Source organism: Hyperolius riggenbachi, chromosome 3 (assembly GCF_040937935.1).
Source record: "Hyperolius riggenbachi isolate aHypRig1 chromosome 3, aHypRig1.pri, whole genome shotgun sequence".
Taxonomy (NCBI): Eukaryota; Metazoa; Chordata; class Amphibia; order Anura; family Hyperoliidae; genus Hyperolius; species Hyperolius riggenbachi.
This window is the reverse complement of record NC_090648.1, coordinates 265,754,559-265,775,948: the sequence shown is the minus strand read 5'-3', so window position 1 is coordinate 265,775,948 and position 21,390 is coordinate 265,754,559. Positions and strand designations below refer to the sequence as shown.

Sequence of the window (21,390 nt, the reverse complement as noted above, 5' to 3'; positions counted from 1 at the left end):
AAAAATAGTAGTAGGGGGAAACAAATCAATGCAGTTAAAAGTTAAAAATAGAAGATAGATCAAGAAATTATTGATCTTCACCAACTGGTTCATGTGGTTTGATCCACCGTGACCCTGCAGGTAATCCTCTTTACTGTTGGCTGACAAGAAAAAAAAAACCCGCCATTATTTTCCACAATGCAGCAAAGTTCACAGACAGGAAACTGTTGGGCCATGGCCTTGACATCACCCTGGGGGAAGGCTTTCAATATCAGCCATACAGACATCTCATATGATCTATTAAAGACAAGGTAAAGACTTGTGGGAAAGGGGGTATTGGCTACTGATTAGGATGAAGTTCAATCCTGGGTTTAAGTTCCTGTTTAAACATAAGTAAGCATGATTAATTTAGTACCTTGATTAAGAAAAATCACGAAAGACAAGATAAAGAAAAGAGAGATTATTTTTGTCTCATCAGGAAGTGCATTTAATTCTCCACTTTCAAGTTGCATACAATGGGCTTGATTCACTAACTTTGATCAGGCGTGCTAACTTTGATAAGGCATGCAATTTGTCTTAAGGGGCCCATGCACTTAACAATTTTCCCGCCGATATACAGCAGATCCAATCTGTGATCGAATCTGCTGTGAAATCATTGCGCAAACGAACGCTGACCGAACGATCGATTTCCATTCGAAATTGATCGTTCCCGTCGATCCGTCCGTGCGGAAGATTTTGCTCGATTGCAGGCGGGAGTGCGTCTATAGCGGCGTTCGAATGTCCGACGACCGACACTAGCGGCAATACATTACCTGTTCCGCCGGCGCAAGTCCCCTGGTCTCCGCTGTCCCTTCTCCGCGCTGGGCTCCGGCTGGCTTCACTTGCTTCCTGTCCCGACAGGAAGTTTAAACAGTAGAGCGCCCTCTACTATTTAAACTTTCCCCGGCAGGAAGTAAAGTGAAGCTGGAGCCCAGAGCGGAGAAGAGACAGCGGAGACCAGGGGACTCGCGCCGACTGGATCAGGTAATGTATGTGGGGGGGGGGGGGGGGGCAGCGGCAGCTCCACACATTGTGAATCGGTTTCATAGTGAAATCGATTCACAATCTGTTTGCAGTAAAGGCAGCCATACTATCCCTCTCTGATCAGATTCAATCAGAGAGGGATCTATCTGTTGGTCGATCTGATGGCAAATCGACCAGTGTATGGCTACCTTTAGTTAATCAAGCCCAATATGTTATAAATATGCATTCAAGCCGCAGTCTTTAGCATCTCTAAATAAGTTTCTTTATTATTTCATATTTTGATCATTCTGATTTATTCTTTTAAAACCAGGTATTAAAATCTTTGACGTACTTAGACTTGCGCAACAACGGCTTTAAATCCTTCCCTAGTTGTGTCCTGGAGATGAGCAGTATCACTTTCTTGGATGTATCAAGAAATGAAATTGGACCTTCCCTAAACTTGAACAAAGATGCTAAATGCCTTACTTTGAAGCACCTTAACCTTTCCTACAACCAACTTAAAAGTTTTCCTGACTGTGTTGGAAGTGTTGCACTAAAGCTTGAAGAGTTAATTCTTGAAGGGTGAGTTGAGTTTGAAATATTGGTTTGCTTTTGATGTTAGAAATTTGTTCTATTTGAAAAATGCACAACGTAAAGAAAGAAATCAGACATATGCACTTTCTGATGGTTTTTTTTTTTTTTTACCATTTTCAAGCCGCATACATTTGGCATGCAAGTCAGAATTATGTACATTCATGCATATTTACTCATACAATATAAATGTATATGCGGTACAGTGTTCTTTTCAATGTAAAATGTTTGTTATAGAGGTTTCTGTGATTTATAATCTTTACATGAAAATAACCTGCTGCAGCTGTTTCTGGTGGACTTTGGGCTCATCTCCTCACAGGGGGATTCTAATGCATAAGTAAATTACAAACCAAAGCACGACTACTAACTGTGGTATTTGGGTGGCATAAGTGCTACCTATATGTGTTGTTTTGTGGTGGCATCATATATTTAGCAAAATCTGCTGCAGGCATTTTAGCGCATAGCATTGTCCCTTTCACTTGCACTATTGCAGTGAGTACCTCAATGGAGATAATCATGCATTGCTATATGACACATGGTCACCTTAATTTTATACATTCATGCATTGCATGCATACATACATACATACATTGCATACCTCTACTCTTTGCAGTGCTACATATTTTCCCACTCTTGCCCTGCACAATATTGCTTACAGGAGATGCATAATGTACAGATGGTGGGCATTGTGAAGGTCTTTTTTTCATTGTGCCTGGCAACAGTCAATCTGTGAATTCAGGCAGCAGCAATAGATACTGCAACTTTAGTATTTTAAGAGCATTAATATTTACAACTCAATTTATTAACTTCCCATAGAAACAGCATTTCTGAAATTTGTACATCACCTTGCTTACCTGAATTACGAACCCTAAACTTGAACAAGAACATGTTATCCTCACTACCTTCTGATTTCCTCAGTAAATGTGCCAAACTAGAGGTATTTTTGGCTATGACAAACCAGCTGGGTAAGTAAAATTCTGTTATACCTGTATTTGTCTCCATTTGCCTGTATTGTTCACTGGATTTCCTGATATATACAGGGAGCGCCTCTTGTCTTTTGTCTAAAAATTGATTTGAGTGACAATGTTAGTCCTAGATATTGTTTTACTGTGAGATGTACATGGGCTTTGCCTTCCTAGGGTGTAGCTTTTACAGTCACTAACCTTCTCCACCTATCCTGAAAAGCAAACTGTGTCCTTGACCATAGCACCACAGGTGGGGTGTAAAGCTTGGCATTGGATGACCAAGTAGGGGTTGCTTCTGTTGTGATGGGGGGAGGGGGATGTTGGAGAAGAATGTCAGCTTTTAAGAATTTTGTTCTAAATATTAGCCAGCAGTCATGGATGTGTACTTGGCTATTCAGGAACATAAGATAATTATTATCAGATTTCTCCACTAAGGGCCTGAGCACACGAACACACTTCCTTTCCACTTTTCATAAATATATCACTGTTAAAGAAGGCTCATCCAGAGCTCAGGCTTCGTATCCAGATTTTATACAAGATTACCCAACCCCCCCCCCCCCCCCCCCCCCAAGATAAATAAATGCAGCAGTGCTCTATTTTAAATACCTCTTCTATTGTTTTGTACTTCATTTCCCACCAATGCCCCCATTACTGGCCTATGGGGCCGTCCGCTTTGGGGGTCCTTTGACCTCACTGACTTGTGGACTTCCACAGTCCTTGCAGTCACTGTTTGTTCACCACATCCTCTTCCAGAATTAACCGTAGCAGGCTGGGCCAATCTGACATACATGTGTATAATGCAGGGCTGTGGAGGAGGAGTCTGAGTCGGAGCAATTTTGGGTACCTGGAGTCAGAGTCACATAAACTGTAGAGTTGGAGTCAGTGATTTTTGTACCAACTTCACAGCCCTGGTAAGTATTAGACTAAGATGTTGGAGCAATTTTGGATATCTGGAGTCGGTGGTTTCATACAGGGAGTGCAGAATTATTAGGCAAGTTGTATTTTTGAAGAATAATTGTATTATTGAACAACCATGTTCTCAATATACCCAAATAAAATCATTAATATCAAAGCCAGAATTGAGGTTTGAGACAGCACCCAGGTATAGAAGATGGTGTGCCCAAGCAGTCGGCCCTCCACACTACCAGAGCCGTCAGATGCAGAGAAAGGATCTTGCAGGCACCACCGGTATAGTTACAGCTTCTTTATTGGTCACATCAGACTTGTGCAGCAGATACGACAGACCGCTGTTTCGAGCGATGTAGCTCTTTATCAAGTTGTCAAATACTGCAATGCGTATGCAGTATTTGACAACTTGATAAAGAGCTACATCGCTCGAAACAGCGGTCTGTCGTTGTATCTGCTGCACAAGTCTGATGTGACCAATAAAGAAGCTGTAACTATACCGGTGGTGCCTGCAAGATCCTTTCTCTGCATTAATATCAAAGCTGAATATTTTTGAAAGTAATTTTTAGTTTGTTTTTAGTTTTAGCTATTTTAGGCGGATATCTGTGTGTGCAGGTGACTATTACTGTGCATCATTATTAGGCAACTTAACAAAAAACAAATATATACCCATTTCAATTATTTATTTTTACCAGTGAAACCAATATAACATCTCAACATTCACAAATATACATTGCTGACATTCAAAAACAAAACAAAACAAAAACAAATCAGTGACCAATATAGCCACCTTTCTTTGCAAGGACACTCAAAAGCCTGCCATCCATGGATTCTGTCAGTGTTTTGATCTGTTCACCATCAACATTGCGTGCAGCAGCAACCACAGCCTCCCAGACACTGTTTAGAGAGGTGTACTGTTTTCCCTCCTTGTAAATCTCACATTTTATGATGTACCACAGGTTCTCAATGGGGTTCAGATCTGGTGAACAAGGAGGCCATGTCATTAGTTTTTCTTCTTTTATACCCTTTCTTGCCAGCCACGCTGTGGAGTACTTGGACGCGTGTGATGGAGCATTGTCCTGCATGAAAATCATGTTTTTCTTGAAGGATGCAGACTTCTTTCTGTACCACTGCTTGAAGAAGGTGTCTTCCAGAAACTGGCAGTAGGACTGGGAGTTGAGCTTGACTCCATCCTCAACCCGAAAAGTCCCCACAAGCTCATCTTTGATGATACCAGCCCAAACCAGTACTCCACCTCCACCTTGCTGGCGTCTGAGTTGGACTGGAGCTCTCTGCCCTTTACCAATCCAGCCACGGGCCCATCCATCTGGCCCATCAAGACTCACTCTCATTTCATCAGTCCATAAAACCTTAGAAAAATCAGTCTTGAGATATTTCTTGGCCCAGTCTTGATGTTTCAGCTTGTGTGTCTTGTTCAGTGGTGGTCGTCTTTCAGCCTTTCTTACCTTGGCCATGTCTCTGAGTATTGCACACCTTGTGCTTTTGGGCACTCCAGTGATGTTGCAGCTCTGAAATATGGCTAAACTGGTGGCAAGTGACATCTTGGCAGCTGCACGTTTGACTTTTCTCAGTTCATGGGCAGTTATTCTGCGCCTTGGTTTTTCCACACGCTTCTTGCGACCCTGTTGACTATTTTGAATGAAAAGCTTGATTGTTCGATGATCACGCTTCAGAAGCTTTGCAATTTTAAGAGTGCTGCATCCCTCTGCAAGATATCTCACTATTTTTTACTTTTCTGAGCCTATCAAGTCCTTTTGACCCATTTTGCCAAAGGAAAGGAAGTTGCCTAATAATTATGCACACCTGATATAGGGTGTTGATGTCATTAGACCACACCCCTTCTCATTACAGAGATGCACATCACCTAATATGCTTAATTGGTAGTAGGCTTTCGACCCTATACAGCTTGGAGTAAGACAACATGCATAAAGAGGATGATGTGGTCAAAATACTCATTTGCCTAATAATTCTGCACTCCCTGTAAATTGAGGAATTGAACTCGGGTGGTTTTTGTACCGACTTCACAGCCCTGGTAAAATTTGAGAAAGATCTTGGGGGAGAGGGGTAACAACCTTCAGCACTAGAGAGAGAAGGAGAGAAGGTGGTTGAAAAGGGAAATAAATAAGAAAAATAGCATAGATAAGCTTTAATTGGTGTGGCAGATGGTGGCTTGCAGCTTGTCATAATTCTTAGATTTAATATTTTAAAATTATGATGTGGGGTTATATTCTTGGGGGTGCTCTAAGAATTTATTATTTCGAATTTTTCTTGCTTAATCTGAATATTTTTCTATCTAGCTGTGTTGCCGTTTATGCCTTCAAAAATAACTACACTAAGATTACCGTGTAATAAATTCACGTTTGTTCCCAAAGAGATTCTTCAACTTTCACAGTAAGTTCTATCATTTTAAATGGAAAAATAGTTTTGATCTATTGATACTTAATTTGTGATAGACTTTGCTGGTTTTCTTGTAAGAAATGGCTTTGTGACTTTATTATAAATATGCTGCATATTTGTTGATCATTTATTTGCTGTTACATTTTTATAGAACATTACAGAAAACATTATTGTCACTATTCACTGTCCCCCAAAGGAACTCTCCATATGGTGTTTCTACAGCATTTTAGTTCAGTATTCTGAGGGGAAGTCAGTACAAATACAGCTGCTCTGTGACGGCCTCAGAGGTTGTCTAAGAGAATATTGGGAGCAACAACACCATGAAGTCCAAAGAACACACCAGACAGGTCAGGGATAAAGTTATTGAGAAATTAAGGCTTAGGCTACAAAAAGATTTCCAAAGCCTTGAACATCCCACGGAGCACTGTTCAAGTGATCATTCAGAAATGGAAGGAGTATGGCACAACTGTACACCTACCAAGACAAGGCTGTCCACCTAAACTCACAGGCCGAACAAGGAGAGCGCTGATCACAAATGCAGTCAAGAGGCCCATGGTGACTCAGAGAGATCTGCAGAGATCTACAGCTCAGATGGGGGAATCTGTCCATAGGACAACTATTAGTCATGCACTGTACAAAGTTGGCCTTTATGGAAGAGTTGCAAGAAGAAAGCCATTGTTAACAGAAAAGCCTAAGAAGTCCCGTTTGCAGTTTGCCACAAGCCATGTGGGGAACACAGCAAACACACGGAAGAAGGTCCTCTGGTCAGATGAGACCAAAATGGAACTTTTTGGCTAAAATGCAAAATGCTATGTGTGGCGAAAAACTAACACTGCACATCACTCTGAACACACCATACCCATTGTCAAATGGCGGTGGCAGCATCATGCTTTGGGGGTGCCTCTCTTTAGGAAGGACAGGGAAGCTGGTCAGAGTTGATGGGAAGATGGATGGAGCCAAATACAGGGCAATCTTAGAAGAAAACCTCTTGGAGTCTGCAAAAGAATTGAGACTAGGGCAGAGGTTCACCTTCCAGCAGGACAACGACCCTAAACATAAAGCTAGGGCAACAATGGAATGGTTTAAAACAAAACATATCTATGTGTTAGAATGGCCCAGTCAAAGTCCAGATCTAAATCCAATTGAGAATCTGTGGCAAGATCTGAAAGCTGCTGTTCACAAACGCTGTCCATCTAATCTGACTGAGCTGGAGCTGTTTTGCGAAGAAGAACGGGCAAGGATTTCAGTCTCTAGATGTGCAAAGCTGGTAGAGACATACCCTAAAAGACTGGCAGCTGTAATTGCAGCAAAAGGTGGTTCTACAAAGTATTGACTCAGGGGGCTGAATAATTACGCACACCCCACTTTGCAGTTTTTTTGTTTTTTTTTAAATGTTTGGAATTATGTATGATTTTCGTTCCACTTCTCACGTGTACACCACTTTGTATTGGTCTTTCACGTGGCATTCCAATAAAATTGGTTCAGGTTTGTGTCAGTAATATGACAAAATGTGGAAAACTTAAAGGGGGCCGAATACTTTTGCAAACTACTGTATTTCTGTATCCTGCTCCCCCACTGAGGTTTAGCCTAGGCTATTTATTCCTCCTCAAGCATTCTGAGAGACCAGAGATCTTCTCTACTGGCTTTAGAACAATCTGTAAACAAAACATACATTGGTATACATAACATAACAAACAAATATTGGTAATAACAAACAAAACGTTAGCATTGTCGTGAAGCGCATGGGTGGGAGGTGCCACTGTTCAGCACGTCAATAGCAGCAACACCACCACATAGTCTATTGCTTACTCCTATTATTGCTGGTACGAAGCTCCACAAGCCATGCCAGGTCCATGGACTTCCGTTATTGAGTATGAGCGAACTCCTCTGTGACGAGGCAGGAACAAGACCTTTAAGAATCGCAAGTTAATTTGCATTTCAGGCAACACATTTTCTGCAGCCCTCTGACGCTCTTGATTTGAGTTGGAAAATCACTCTGTTGGGCATTATCAAGGAAGGTGTTGCTATTGCATGCTGTTTGTATACATCCTACTCCCTGTGACAGAGATTGAGGTTTATGGATAAAGGAATTTCTACTGGACAGGGAGACTGCCTGTTATTCCCCTGTGAAGAGTGGCACCTGCTGAATGTCTGTGCTGTGTGGGCAGACAAGTTGGTGCACATGCTGCAGAATCAGTAAATGTGATGTATAGCCAATGGTATGGTGATGCTGATGTTCAGTAAGTTAGTGTTATTCCATGTATAGAGCAATAAACATCTGGCACTGTCACAAAGCTTAATCTTCAATTGTGTTTAATAAAAGTTATATGGCATATCCATCCATTGTATTACAAACACATTTCACATACCCAATTCAAGTTGTCACCGTGGGGCAATGTGGGAGCAGCGGTCTACCTGACGACCATTTCGCTTGATGAAAGCTTCTTCTGAGGCTCCGTGCGCACGGAGCCTCAGAAGGGTATGTAAAATGTGTTTGTAATACAATGGATGGCTATGCCATATAACTTTTTTTAAACACAATTGAAGATTGAGCTTTGTGATAGTGCCGGATGTTTATTGCTCTATGCATGGAATATTGCTTGTGTTTCTTTCAACTTCCTGAGCACGTTTAAAGACGCATACCCTAGCATCAGTACTCCGGAGGTGCTTACCCCAGTTATCCAGCCAGTGCAGTGCCGGTCACTTTTTTCTTTAAAGATACAGTAACATCGTGTTTTTAGTTTCTCATATTGCCCAGAATTTTATTGAAATTTGAACGAATGCTTTAGGCGCTCGTTAGTATGTGTATCTACTACATGTGCAATAAAGCTGCTTCTGTATTATATGAATAAAGGCACTGTAGACCATTGTTTCTTCCTTTTTTGGTTTTCAAATATTATCAGTTATTAATGCAGGTCTGTTTAAAATAACTTTCTTTGATGCAGATTAGTACAATCCAGGATTTTTAACTTTTATGTGAAATTGGAAAGCCTTTGGCAGTCTAGAAAAAGCATTTGAGCATTTCTGTTTTCAGCTTTGGTCACATGCAGTTTTCACGTTATATCTGGCAGCACGGTGGCGTAGTGGTTAGCTCTCTCGCCTTGCAGCGCTGGGTCCCTGGTTCGAATCCCAGCCAGGGCACTATCTGCAAAGAGTTTGTATGTTCTCTTCGTGTCTGTGTGGGTTTCCTCCGGGCACTCCGGTTTCCTCCCACATTCCAAAAACATACGGATAAGTTAATTGGCTCCCATTAAAAAAAAAAAAATTGGCCCTAGACTACAGCACTTACACTACATAATATAGACATATGGCAATGGTAGGGATTAGATTGTGAGCTCCTTTGAGGGACAGTTAGTGACAAGATATATATATATATATATATATATACTGTACAGCGCTGCGTAATATGTTGGCGCTATATAAATACTAAATAATAATAATAAAAAAAAAAAAAATTCTTTGACAGATTTATACTAGAGGGAGTAGCTGTATATTTGTCAGAGAACTATACATTATTCTTGAATAATATAACAGAACATAAATGTAAGCCATGTTTTTATTTTGTAGAACAGTGAAAAGATAGAGCCCTTATCATTGCTGTCCCTGTAATTCGTAACAGCAGGCTTCATATTTAAGCCAGAATCCCTACTATCCAGAATAAAGAAATTATTTTCTAGAGTTGGCATATGAGTATTATGATGAAATCTTTTGTATTACATTTTGGAATCGGTTCTTTTTTTAAGATTAGCAAAGGACTCGGCACACAATCCGTTTTTCTAGACATCTTCTGAAGGAGGAAGATATATTTAAAGTGTACCTGTAGCAAAAAAGTGCTCCTAGGGGGTACTTACCTCGGGAGGCGGAAGCCTCTGGATCTTAAAGGGGCTCCCCCCATCCCCCTTTGCAGTACCATTCCAGCGTTGTGACCCCTAAAAAAGAGCTTGGTGGCAGCTTGCACAGGCGCACTAGCACAGTCTCGCTTGGCTTTCTTTTTAAAAAGCTGAACAGGATTGGTTCAGCGCTACTATGGACCCGCTCAGGTTTGGCTATTTTTGTTGGAGCCCAAGCGGGATGGACCTTGTGTGTGCACAGGTAAGCCACTCTTTGGGGCTCCCAGCGCTGGAAGTCTCTTTAGGATCCAGAGGCTTCCCTCTCTCGAGGCAAGTTTTCTGCTTTTAAATAAATCACAGGTTTACTTCAAAAGGCTGTGTGCAGTGATACTTGATATGATGTACTGTGCATTAATACTGACTAGTGATGGTCAATGAAATAAAAACAATGCTGGCTTTTATGCAAATTTATTTTGATTCAGATAGTATGAAGCTTAGTATTGGACCAATCAAATGCATGATCTGGATTGACTCAATTCCAAGCTGCATACAACTTTCATTCACTTTGAATACAAACTGGAATTATTATCTCTTTGACTACCATGTTTCCCTGAAAATAAGACACTGTCTTAAATTAATTTTTGTTAAATTAATTTTTGCTCCAAAAGATGTGCTAAGGCTTATTTTCAGAGGATGTCTTATTTTTTGGGGGAAACACTGGTAGTTTTCCTGTACAAAATGTATATACTGCATGCCATGCTGAAACACAAGCAGCATGCACAGAGCTTGTGGTTTGCAGATATTGGCTCTCACAAGAAATTGATTCTGCTGATCATGTGGGTAAGAGTCTATATCTTGCAGGTAGCTTGCATAAGCTATGTGTCCTGGGAAAAGGTGAATAGCTGCTGATGCTTATCAGGACAAATTAGGAGGGCTGGCTCCAACAAAAACACACATTGCCTGACACATATACATACACTGTAGAACTCACATTATACTGCTGCTCTCCTGTATTTAGGCTTTGTATTGAGCGTGACTTGCTGGTGTCATGTGGGCTGCTTATTTCACCAAGTAAGTGCAAACTTCTGATTCTGCTAGAGCTTACATTCGGGGGATGTTTTCTATTTCAAGCATGCGAGGAATTCCTGTTAGGACTTATTCTCAGGGGATGTCTTACTTTAGCGGAAACCTAGTATGTGTTGCATCGAGATATCAGTGTCACCAAGCAGCTACTAGAGAGAAGTCTTGAGGTAGCCATACACTGGTTGATAGCCACCAGATCGACCAACAGATCCCACTCTGATCGAATCTGATCAGAGAGGGATCTATTGGCTGCCCATACACTGCACACAGATTTTGAATCGATTTCAGCATAAAATCAATTAAAAATCAGTGGAACCGCCGCTGCCACTATCTGCCTAGCCGCCCCAGACCTCCACCCATTTGAGCTCCCCCTCAGCCAGCAGCAATAATGTCACCTGTCCGCCAGCGCGAGTTTCAGATGTCTGTGTTGTCTTTCTCCATGTCCTCTTCACTTCCTGTCCCGTCTTGTGGCAAGCTACAGTTCAAACCTTAAAGGGCATTCTACTGTTTGAACTTTGGCTTGTCATGGGACGGGACAGGAAGTGAAGAAGACGTGGAGAAGGCCAGGAGGAAGAAGTGACAGCATGGATCCTGGGGACTCACGCCGGCGGATAGGAAATATCATTGCTGCCGCTATGCTGCGTCAGTTATCGCTGAATCAAATGCAGTTAGCAACACACTCCCCAACGGCTAGCAATCAAGCAAAATTTTCCATCTGGTCCGATTGACGGAATCGGCCTATGTCAGATGAAAATCAGTCAATTGGTCGATTTCACAACAGTGAGCAGTGTCGAAGGGACGTTGAACTAGCATTTTCATTGAGGAAAAAAATGTAATATTTGGCTAGCATTTTCATTGAGGAAAAAAATGTAATATTTGGCTTGTTGTAAATACATTTCTTTTTATTTGTGATAATGATGTTAAGTAATTTTTTTTTCTTTGTGGTGTTTCGTTTAAAGCCTGCGAATAATAGACTTAAGCAACAACCATATTGAAAATCTGCCTGGCCCGTTTGAGTGGGCTTCGTTAAATTTGCGAGAGATCATCTTAAATCACAATCAGATTTGCTCCTTAAATCTCGATCTACACAAAGATCCAAGCAGATGGTCACGGCTTGAAAAACTCCAGCTCTCTCACAATAAAATCAAAGAGGTATATAAAATGAGCAATGGGTGTATTATTGTGTCCATTATAAAAGGCATTGAGAAATTTGGGCATCGGGTAATGCTGATAGTATATTGATTACATTACTGATATTCCATTTGTCCAACTTTGTCCAGTCTGCGTCGCTATAGCCGCAATTGACATTGTGATCTATGGCATCGCCCAATTTTCCAGGCGTGCTATGCTCTAAAATTGCCTGCTTACATCTTTTTTCCAGTATTGAGACTGTCTAACTAATTAATTCCATCTTCTTGCAGATTCCTCCTGAAGTTGGTTTTCTTATAAATATGACCTGCTTTGATGTAAGCTTCAATCCAGACCTCAAGTCTTTTCCAGATGAAATGGGAAAACTTACTAAAGTTTGGGACCTACCTCTTGATGGACTAAATCTTGATTTCGATTTAAAACGCATTGGATGCAAAGCCAGAGACCTAATCAGGTAATTGACCATCTTTAGTAAAATATTAAAACGGCCAAAACGTTTGGAAGCTGAAGGGCATTTGGTTCTCTTATTCTATCCATTTTCATTAAAATTAATTTTCATTTGTGCTGGTACAAAATTTGATTAATCCATTTTATTCACTCCATAACAATCAGAAAACAGATTTAAACCAGAGAGTTCTTTCATCAACAGCAGGGCCGAATTTACAGCTCAGGAGCCTATAGGCACATAAGCTCTGGCGCCCTAAACTCTGCCCTTAACACAGACCACACCCCTCACACCACACCCCCTTTTTCTACATGGTGGTGTAGTGGATAGTTCTCTCGCCTTCCGGTGCTGGGTCCCCAGTTCCAATCACAGCCAGGGCACTATTTGCATGGAGGTTACATGTTTTTCCCATTTCTGTGTGGGTTTCCTTCAGGCACTCCTGTTTTCTCCACATACCAAAAACATACAGATAAGTTCATTGGCTTTTATTACTTGGCTTTATTACATACATCAGATTTATTCCATGTTTTTTTTTTTTTGCAGATTTCTTCAGCAACGGTTGAAAAAAGCAGTTCCTTACAATCGTATGAAGCTCTTAATTATGGGAAATGCTGGGAGTGGCAAGACAACACTTGTGCAGCAGCTAATGAAAGACAAGCGCCCAGGAAAGGGATAAGATAAGAGCACTATCGGAATAGATGTAAAGGACTGGCCCATCCTTATAAGAGGAAAAGTAAAAAAGGAAATAACACTAAATGTCTGGGACTTTGCAGGTAGTGACTAGATCAGTGAACTGTAACTGTTCTGATCATGCCGTACTGTACTCTTACTAGATCCAGTATTAATTGTCTGTCAGTACTCTATGCATTTATTTAACAAATTTCCATCCTTGAACTTCCACAAGTTTTAATTCTTTGGGCCATGGTGGACCGGTTCATTAGCAACTACCGTATTTTTTGGAATATAAGACTCTCCGGATAATAAAACGCACCTAGGTTTAGAGGTAAAAAAACCAGGGGAAAAAAAAATATGCCAAATATGCTAAACTTGGTGCGTCTATAGTGCAGGGTGATCTTGTGGAGCTGCTCCCTCAAACTGTCCATCTCCAAAGCTACAATGCAATGCTACACTTAGTCACAGTCATGCTGGTTGTTATGTACCTTAGCAAATCAATAATTTTTACTTCAGTATGGTCTGTTCTCCCTTCATCTTGTTACAGCTTAAAGAGGAACTGAACTGTAGATTGCAAAAAAGACCAAGGGAATCCTCTTTAAAAATCATAGGCAAAAAAAAGAAAAGAAAATATGATTAAAAACATCTAAATAACATTTATAACATAAATCTTTTAACCAGCTGGGCGAGTACCGCCGGAGCCTGCCGCTCAGGCCCTGCTGGGCCGATTTGCGCCAAATAAAGTGCAGCACACGCAGCCGGCACTTTGCCAGCCGCGTGTGCTGCCCGATCGCCGCCGCTCTGCGGCGATTCGCCGCGAGCAGCGGCGAAAGAGGGTCCCCCCAGCCGCCTGAGCCCTGCGCAGCCGGAACAAAAAGTTCCGGCCCGCGCTAAGGGCTGGATCGGAGGCGTCTGACGTCAGGACGTCGGCTGACGTCCATGACGTCACTCCGCTCGTCGCTATGGCGACGGTGTAAGCAAAACAAGGAAGGCCGCTCATTGCGGCCTTCCTTGTTTATTCTGGGCGCCGGAGGCGATCGGAAGAACGCCTCCGGAGCGCCCTCTAGTGGGCTTTCATGCAGCCAACTTTCAGTTGGCTGCATGAAATAGTTTTTTTTTAATTTAAAAAAAACCCTCCCGCAGCCTCCCTGGCGATCTTATCAGAACGCCAGGGTGGTTAATTAGCCTGTCCCACCAGTGACGTTGCTTGCCGCGGCAGGCTCGCAGGGAACATTGCGAGGACTTCTTGTTTGTCGGCAAATTCCGCCCACCACTCTCTGCTCACATGTTGTTTACCAACTACGTCATCAGGTGGCGCCTGGTAAGCAGCATGACAGATTGAGCAGAAGAGCGGGCAGACAGCGAGCAAAGCAGGGAAGACAGCAGAGCTGGGCTGTAAACAGCGGAGGAGAGAGATAAGAGGGAAGGAGAGGCAAGCCATCCATGGAGGGAGGAAGGGCAGACTAGATAGTGGAGGGGAAAGAGAGGCTAGAAGAGGGACAGTGTACTTTACTATGAACGCACTTCTTGTGGTGTCTGAGATTGTCCTGCCTGTCCCACCCGTGTAAACTGTTGCACTGATTGAAAGGGTTTCCTCTGACACAACTGCTACGCCCACCATCTTCTCTACACCTAAGCTCTCCCTAATTCTGGCGAAAGATTTGAGCTTTTGCATGCTGGCTGGATGACAGGAATCGCCCTTTTCCACAGCACAGCTGTGCTTCCAGCCTGGACACTGCTGGGACCAGCTTATCTCCTGCACTCCCTTGTCTGCTCTCTGGTAATGGGGTGAGGGGATACTTAACCCATTCAGCAGCTCCACTGTATTGCATGCAAAGTTGCAAGGCTCTGCCTCTGTCATTACTTTTCCAACAAGTGTGTAATGCATTGCTGATTAAACAGTGATTTCTGCTCTTTGTACATGTTCTTGCCCATAGAGGTTCTCCTGGTGCGTGTATGTGTGCGTGCATGTATGTGTGCGTGCCTGTATGTGTGCGTGCCTGTATTTGTGCGTGCCTGCGTGTATGTATGCGTGCGTGCATGTATTTATGCGTGCGTGTATGTATGCGTGCATGTATGTATGTGTGCGTGCATGTAAGTGTGTATGTGTGTGCATGTATGTGCGTGCGTGTATGTGTGTGTGTGCGTGCATGTATGTGTGTGTGTGTGTGCGTGCATGTATGTATGTGTGTGTGTGTGTGTGTGCGTGCATGTATGTGTGTGTGTGTGTGTGTGTGCGTGCATGTATGTGTGTATGTGCGTGCATGTATGTGTGAATGAGCGTGCATGTAAGTGTGTATGTGCGTGCATGTATGTGTGTATGTGCGTGCATGTATGTGTGTATGTGCGTGCATGTATGTGTGAATGTGCGTGCATGTAAGTGTGTATGTGCGTGCATGTATGTGTGTATGTGCGTGCATGTATGTGTGTATGCGCGTGTGTGTGTGCGCGTGCATGTGTGTGCGTGCGTGCATGTATGTGTTTGTGTGTGCGTGCATGTATGTGTGTGTGTGCATGCATGCATGCATGTATGTATGTATGTATGCGTGCATGTGTGTGTATGTATGTGTGTTTGTGTGTGCGTGCGTGCATGTATGTATGTGTGTGCGTGCGTGCATGTATGTGTGTGTGTGTGCGTGCATGTATGTGTGTATGTTTGTGTGTGTGTGTGTGTGTGTGTGTGTGCATGTATGTGTGTGTGCGTGCATGTATGTGTGCGTGCGTGTGTATGTATGCATGTGTGTTTGTGCGTGTGTGCATGCATGTATGTGCGTGCGTGTATGTGTGTGTGCGTGCATGTGTGTGTGTGTGTGTGCGTGCGTGCGTGCATGTGTGTGTGTGTGTGTGTGTGTGCGTGCGCGTGTGCATGTATGTGTGTGTGTGTGTGTGTGTGTGTGTGTGTGTGTGTGTGTGTGTGTGTGTGTGTGTGTGTGCGTGCATGTATGTGTGTATGTGCGTGCATGTAAGTGTGTATGTGCGTGCATGTATGTGTGTATGTGCTTGCATGTATGTGTGTATGCGCGTGCATGTGTGTGTGTGCGCGTGCATGTGTGTGTGTGTGCGTGCGTGCGTGCATGTATGTGTTTGTGTGTGTGTGCATGTATGTGTGTGTGTGCATGCATGCATGCATGTATGTATGTATGTATGTATGCGTGCATGTGTGTGTATGTATGTGTGTTTGTGTGTGCGTGCGTGCATGTATGTGTTTGTGTGTGTGTGCGTGCATGTATGTGTGTGTGTGTGTGCGTGCATGTATGTATGTGTGCGTGCGTGTGTATGTATGTATGTGTGTTTGTGCGTGTGTGCATGCATGTATGTGTGTATGTGCGTGTGTGTATGTGCGAGCATGCATATGTACATACACACACACAGCAGGAGAAGCTCTTGGAGAAACAAAATGTATACTGTTACAAGAAAAAAAAAAGCATAAATCACTGTTTGGGCTGCATATTACACATGCTGGAAAAGTGTAAATATTATTTATGATTTATAAAGTGCTAACATCTTCTGCAGATGTATAGAGTATATCGTTTTTTTTTTTTTTTTTTATTAAAAGCTTTATTGAACAGAGAAACCAAATACAAAATGCTGAGCATAGCAAAAAAATAACAATTTGTAAGAGTATATAGTTATGTCACTTAACTGTCCCTTAGAATGGCTCACAATCTATTATCTACTACTATAGTTATATGTCCATTGAAGTCTAGGGCTAATTTTATGGGGAACACAACTTATCTGTAGGTTTTTGAAATGTGGGAGGAAACCGGATTGCAAGGAGGAAACCCACACAGACATGGGGAGAACATGTATACTCCATGCAGATAGTGCCCTGGCCGAGATTCAAATTGGGGACCCAATTACCCTAGGTACGCCATTGAGTAGTACTAGGTACTACCCTAGGTACGCCATCAGATAGATGGGTCGAATACATAATTTTCAAGAGTCCTGATTTCCAATCGTTTCTCTGTTCAATTTGCATAGAAGGGTTCAGAAACGATCGGATCTGTTGGAAATTATCGACCCCACTATCTAATTGGAAATTGCATGGTGTGTACCAGGCATAACGTCTCATGCTGGATAATTCCCAGGTAACCTGTGCTCTTTAAATTACACTTGAACTGAGAGGTGTATGGAGGCTTCCAGATTTATCCAGATTTATTTTCTGTTCAACAATACCAGCCATAGACCTGGCTATTATGGGCAGACAATTTTATCTCTAATCGGATGTGATTAGTGATAAATTTGTCTCTGTCAAAGCTGCCCATACACTACAGGTGATTCCCGTCCGATTTAATCATGAAATCTTCAGGGAATCGGCTGAGCCCGCCGCGTCCGCACCACCTCTGACCCCAATGTATAAAATCCCCCCCCCCCTCCCCTGGTGTGTGCATTTATACATTACCTGTCTTGTAGCAGCCTCCGTGCGGTGACCATCCATCTCGCCAGGTTCTAATGGCCGCGTACACCCTAGCGCCGCATAGCATCTGAGGTCAGACCCTATGTGCCGTTTGCGTGTTTGATCTGAATGCGATTGGGGGCAAGCGGGGCTCCAAGCACCGAGTGTAAACTAGCCCTTAGCTGTTCAGCTATTAGTATCATCTCAACAAAAAAAAACATAAAACAACTTATGGCAAGTAGTGTACACACCACATATACAATACGATTAGAACTGCTGTACTCAGCCCACAAAGACAATTACTATTAACAGCTATTAGTAATTGTCTTTATGGGCTGAGTGCAGCAGTTCTAATTGCATTGTATATGTGGTGTGTACACTACTTAGCATAAGTGGGTTAGCATAAGCAGAGGATAGACAAAATACAGAGAAGAGAAATGACAGGCTGGAAAACACAGGCAGACATTTATACACAGGCGCAGACAGATGACATCACTGTAACTGTACAATATCACAGGCTAATTTGCATACTGATTGGAGAAAGGACCTGCTTGAGGAAGGAGGGGCTGGAGGAAGTAGAAATCAGCTGAATGGCACTGTAAACTTGCCAGCCAACATATGGCTGCACACACTGCACTAGAAAGCAGTAACAGAAATAAGGACATCTGACAGATATATTATAGCAAACATATATTTTTATTTATTAAAGCAATACTCTGCAACACATCAGATATTTTTACAGTATCCAATTTTAGGGTCAGTTCCCCTTTAAACAATAGACCTGTTTAGGTCTCCTCAGGGCCTGTACACACTGAAAAACGCAGGCAAAAACGCAAGCGCATGCGTTTTTAAAGTGCCTGTAGTTTTAAAAACGCATGCGCTTTTGCCTGCGTTTTTTGTGCGTTTGCGTTTTTCTTGTAATTGCTGATTGGCTAAAGAATCCTTTGTTTTTTTTCTAGTTTACATTTCAACAGGAATCAGGACATTGCAGAGTCTTCTGGGATACTGACTTCTGAAAAACGCAGGCAAAAACGCAAGCGCATGCGTTTTTAATGCGTTTTTCATGCGCTGCGCTTAAAAAAGCGCAGCAGGCACTGCGTTTGCGTTTTTTAAAAACGCATCGCACCAGTGTGTACAAGTCATCACGATTTTCATTCTTTTTCAAAAGACCTTGCGTTTTTAAAAACGCAACGCAAGCGCAGCAGTGTGTACAGGCCCTTACAGATGTAAAGTATCTCCTTCAGTACCTTATTGTACATTATGTCTGATTGTAATCCTGTTTAACCACTTCAGGATTCGGCGTACGCTTAACTACGCCCCTGAATCCTGAAGTGGATTGCATGGAAACCGTTTCATGTCAGTTCACGGAGGGTGTCTCCGTGAACACCCTGCGAGCCTCCGATCGTGGCTCGCAGGGTAAATGTAAACACACGGGGAAGATCTTCCCCGGTGTTTACATGTATACGGCGCTGCTGCGCAGCAGCGCCGTGGCGGAGATCGGCGATCCCCGGCCTCTGATTGGCCGGGGACCGCCGGCACCTGATAGGCTGAAGCCTATCCTATCCGGCGCAGGACGGAATTCCGTCCTGCGCCGCTCACAGGGGGAGGTAGAGGGAGGGAAGGGGAAGGCGGCCAGGAAGCGCTGCGGAGGGGGGCTTTGAAGAGAGGCCCCCCCCCGCAAGCGCAAGCAGCCGGCGGCGATCAGACCCCCCCCAGCAGGACATCCCCCTAGTGGGGAAAAAAGGGGGGAAGTCTGATCGGCCTGGCTGCTAGCTGATCGGTGCTGCGGGCTGGAGAGCCCACGCAGCACCGATCAGCAAAACCACCCGGTATCCGGAAGTGGTTAAGGTACTTTTATCTAACAAGTGTGCAAAACCTAGAAGTCATTAACAGGGTCTTTGCTTTGGGAAAATGTAGGTCACTCTCTCTTGTTACTGATAACTCTCAGCAGGGAGCTTGGCTGCATTGCATTGGAAGAATGCAATGCAGCCAAGCTCCCGGCTGAGAGTTATCAGTAACAAATTATAAACAATGAGATTAGAGGTCCTGGAAGCCTCCAGGGAAATGTGTGACTGCTGTACATTCCGAAAAATACAGTAGGTACAGCAAGAAGATGTTAGTCATAGCAACTAGTTGAGATGACTAGTAACTAGTTTTAGCAATTCGTTGTTATTGTTGCCAGTTCAGTTAAAATATATTGAAGTCTAGTCACAGCTGCTAGTGTCTCCCACTATCTGCTTTTCAGCTTGACAGCTCTGGCTAGTTTTGGATAAAACATCTATTAATGGGGGGATTCTCAAAGCTCCCTTAATTATTTTCAAAATTACTCCCCAGAAAGGACCATTACGAGGATGCCAGCTAGTCTGCCTACTTGCCTGCACACATCATTTGAAGTTGAAGCACACATGAACTGAGATGGATGTGGAGGCTGCCATATTTATTTCCTTTTAAACAAAACCAGTTGCCTGGCATCCTGTTGAAGCAAACATGAACCTAATCCAGTAAGACGTCCATCAGAAACACCTGATTTGCAAGCTTGTTCAGGGTCTATGGCTAAAAGTATTAGGGAGAGGATCAGCAGGACAACCAAGGAACTGGTGTTTTTTAAAAGGAAAAGACATATAATAAAGAACAAAATATAGGCTTACCGTATATACTCGCATACAAGCCGAATTTTTGACCCCCAAAAAGGGGGCCAAAAGTTGGGGGGTCGGCTTGTATGCGAGTCGTGGGTGGTGGTCTGCGCCGCCCGCCCGCCCGCTCGCTCGCTCGCCCCCTCCCTCCCTCCGCGGCCGCCGCTGCTGCTAAATTACCTGCTTCAGCGTCCGGCTTCCTAATCCGGGTTCCCCTCTTCATCCTGCGGAGTCCGTAACTGTATCACAGCAGCGCCGGGCGCGCTGCTGCTGTGACGATGCAGGGGGCAGGAAAGAGCGGTTCCCCTGGTAACGGCGCATCGCCGTTACCAGGGGAACCGCTCTTTCCTGGCCCCTGCATCGTCACAGCAGCAGCGCCGGGCGCGCTGCTGTGATACAGTTACGGAGTCCGCAGGATGAAGAGGGGAACCCGGATTAGGAAGCGGCCGCTGCCTAAAGCAGGTAATAGCAGCAGCAGCGGCCGCGGAGGGAGGGAGGGAGCGTGCGGGGCAGGGCACTACACTGGGCACTATACTAGCTATACTGAGCACTATACTAGCTAAACTGGGGCACTATACTAGCAATACTGAGCACTATACTAACTATACTGAGCACTATACTAGCTAAACTGGGGCACTATACTAGCTATTCTGGGCACTATACTAGCTATACTGAGCACTATACTAGCTATACTGAGCTCTTTACTAGCTATACTGAGCACTATACTAGCTAAACTGGGGCACTATACTAGCTATACTGAGCACTATACTAGCTAAACTGGGGCACTATACTAGCTATACTGAGCACTATACTAGCTATACTGAGCACTATACTAGCTAAACTGGGGCACTATACTAGCTATACTGAGCACTATGGCTCAGGCAGGCAGTAAGTGAGTAGTCCCATTGTTGATGGAGAAGAGGCTCTTCCACACGTCTATGCCCTCCATAGTCAAGGTGAGAGTAATGGGAATGGACAGAGCTTATGGTGCTATCTGATCACTCTGATTCAGGTGATTAAAGAAAACCTAAAATGGGGAGGGAAAGAAGTTTTCTTTTACTTACCTAGGGCTTCTTCCAGCTCCCAGCACTCTATTAGGTCCCTCGGTGTCTTCCCAGTCCACTAGGTTGTGCTGCTGTCATTCCTGACCACGCGCCTCTTCAATCACGCTTCCCTGGCTGGCAGTGTTTGGCACATGCACAGTTGATAAAACTTGCAACTGTACATGCGCAGAATGCTCTCAGTAACGGGAGCACGATTGATGAGGCATGTGGCCAAGCCATGCATGCGCAGCTGTTTACGACTAGGCTTAGTTGCGGAC

The 21,390-nt window shown here is 43.6% G+C and overlaps 1 protein-coding gene across 1 annotated transcript in view; it reads left to right on the top strand.

The window, feature by feature from the left end:
* LRRK2 (leucine rich repeat kinase 2) overlaps positions 1-21,390 on the top strand; it is a 202,666-nt gene that overhangs the window by 112,324 nt on the left and 68,952 nt on the right. The window contains 6 exon segments of the mRNA XM_068276292.1: positions 1,313-1,563; positions 2,389-2,537; positions 5,762-5,855; positions 11,734-11,926; positions 12,196-12,377; positions 12,912-13,141. Of these exon segments, the coding sequence (XP_068132393.1) occupies positions 1,313-1,563; positions 2,389-2,537; positions 5,762-5,855; positions 11,734-11,926; positions 12,196-12,377; positions 12,912-13,141 (1,099 nt within the window).